The sequence below is a fragment of the Orycteropus afer genome, unplaced genomic scaffold (genome assembly GCF_000298275.1).
Source record: "Orycteropus afer afer isolate SDZICR_OR568_19922 unplaced genomic scaffold, OryAfe1.0 scaffold00559, whole genome shotgun sequence".
NCBI lineage: Eukaryota > Metazoa > Chordata > Mammalia > Tubulidentata > Orycteropodidae > Orycteropus > Orycteropus afer.
Genome location: NW_006922146.1, coordinates 547,058 through 549,264, shown reverse-complemented (window position 1 = coordinate 549,264; position 2,207 = coordinate 547,058). Strand labels below are relative to the sequence as shown.

Sequence of the window (2,207 nt, the reverse complement as noted above, 5' to 3'; positions counted from 1 at the left end):
CTAAAAAGGCCGAATTGCCAAGTCAACCTACACAGGGCGAAAATGCCAGAAAAGGTACTGAGATTATCTAAATAATATATATATATATATATAAATATATATATATATTTATATATATATATATATATTTCCTTTTTTTTTTCACCTCTTGCAATAAAACTTATAGAAAAAATAGACAAATATGCACATGCAATGTACAGCTTTCCCAACTTAATCCTTGTGCTTCACTTGGACTGTTTGTTTGTGTCATTCAACATAACAACATTGTCTTCAAATGTGTTCTTTCCTATACCAGGGTAGGAGGTCTCTGAGAAACCACTCAAAAAAAGCATATTAAAAGTGGTCGTACTGGGATAAAGGCACTCCAACTCTGCTCAAAGCAAAAACTAGTGTGATCCTTTTGTAAAATTTTCTTTTTCTCTGAAAAAGGCAAGCCAGGGTGCATGCACAGTGCGGAGAGTTGTAGGGGCCATGAGAACACTTGTAGGGTCTGGGTGGGCACAGATGTCACCAGGCCCCTCAGTCTTAGGACCCCACAAGCACCTCCATGATGTGGTCCAGTTCTGTGAGGTCCATTTTGAAAGGCTGACTTGGGGCAACGGGCTGACTGCTGTAAGGGGCTAGAGTCTTGAGGAGGTCGTCGGCTGACACAGGGGCCATTTTTGAGGCTGTCCCCGATGTGGACGTACAGGGGTCAAAGTCATACATTGACGTGTCAATGTCAGCAAACAGGATGTCATCCAGGGTCAAGTCTGTCAGAAAACCCGTGGACGTGGTTATTTCAAAATTACCAGGCAGAGAGTCCATCAGCTTCGAGTCATCTGTCCGGCCCTCTGGGAGCCCCTCAGGTTTTAGAGCGCTGGGCTCACTGGAGCTCCCTTTCGAGCTGTCAGTCGTGGCTGCCACAGCCTCTGTGGAGGTAGATGTGGGACAGAGTTCCTCGATCTCATCCAAGGCCGAGGAGAAACTGTCCTTTTCCGGCGGGAGAGCTGGAGGTGAGAGTTTGGTGGGCACCACAGGCGGTGTGGCCTGGGCAGTGCAAAAAGCGTCATCGTCATCCTCGAGCAGTGAGGCTGGGGTGAGGCAGGCCTCCAGGGGCGTAGTGCTTCCGAGGTCGCAGGGGTGGTTGGGCAGGGATGCGGGGTGGCTAAAGGCAGGTGGGGCTTCTCGGTAGCTGTCACTCAGTGTGTCACTCGGCTGAGAAGAAGGAGCAAACACGGGCCTCAGGCTGCCTTCCTGTTTGAGTTCCTCTTGGATCCGCCTCAACATGTTGTTAATTAAAACAGTCTTTTGCAAGCTGGGCTCTGTTAGGGGCCTGTGGGTATAGAGTTTCATAAGGGAAATGTTGAAGATAGTCTGGCGCTGTAAGGTGTAAGACACCTTAGATGGACCGTCAGAGGGAGACACAATTTTGCCTTCCAGCCCATCTTCATGCTCATCAAACTTCCGTTTTCCTCCTTTACCCAACATATATCTGGAAAGGAGAGAGGGAGGAAATGGAATTAATCACATGAAAATGAATTTCCACAATAAAAAAAAGGAGCTTATTTAGAAGTCAGAACTTGGACTTCAGTTGTTTGTCCCATGTCATGTTAGTAAATGACTTAATTTTGGGAAGACCTTTTGAATGAGTGAAAACTGGGACATCTACCTTCCCAGGCCTGCAATGCAATTTTTATTACTAGGTAGCCTGGTAAATGTGTTTCTTGAGAAATGTGTACAACACAGACAAGTTAAGAGTTACCATGGAAACAGTGATTTTGACTTTCTCAGCTCATGTGCTTGTGTTCGCAGGCCTAACATTAACATGCAGGTTCAATTTCCCTCCCACAAATAAATTTATTTTTAAAGCTCGAGAGAACACTTCCAATGCTATGACCTACACAGATATCCATATCATAAATTACAACTTGGACACATCTTCAACAATTAAAACACCCGGTTGGAGAAGGAGGAACATGTACAATGTTGGTAGAATGGTGTGTGCTTTCAAAATGCTCTTTCCTTCCTCATTATGCGCAAAGCCTTTCTGCCTGTTTGGTGACACGTGGTGAAGCACTTGGCCTCTGTTAAACGACCACAGTGACTTGAGCTGCCACCATGTTTCATTCTAGAATCAAGTGGAGAAATGTGTATTTTCTAGCCCAAGTTTTTACTTGGCTCAATTTCATTGCATACGGTTATGTGTGAATGCAACTGGATTAATT

General features: G+C 45.1%; 1 protein-coding gene across 1 annotated transcript; it reads right to left on the bottom strand.

Annotated features, from left to right (window-relative positions):
• Positions 1-525: 525 nt before the first annotated feature.
• SERTAD2 (SERTA domain containing 2) lies at positions 526-1,470 on the bottom strand. The gene has a single exon (XM_007955963.2). It carries the CDS (start codon positions 1,468-1,470, stop codon positions 526-528), a length of 945 nt encoding a protein of 314 aa, XP_007954154.1.
• Positions 1,471-2,207: the final 737 nt, after the last annotated feature.

Excerpts from the sequence above, each read along its gene's own strand:
- SERTAD2 (XM_007955963.2), bottom strand. The coding sequence starts at position 1,470 with ATGTTGGGTAAAGGAGGAAAACGGAAGTTTGATGAGCATGAAGATGGG.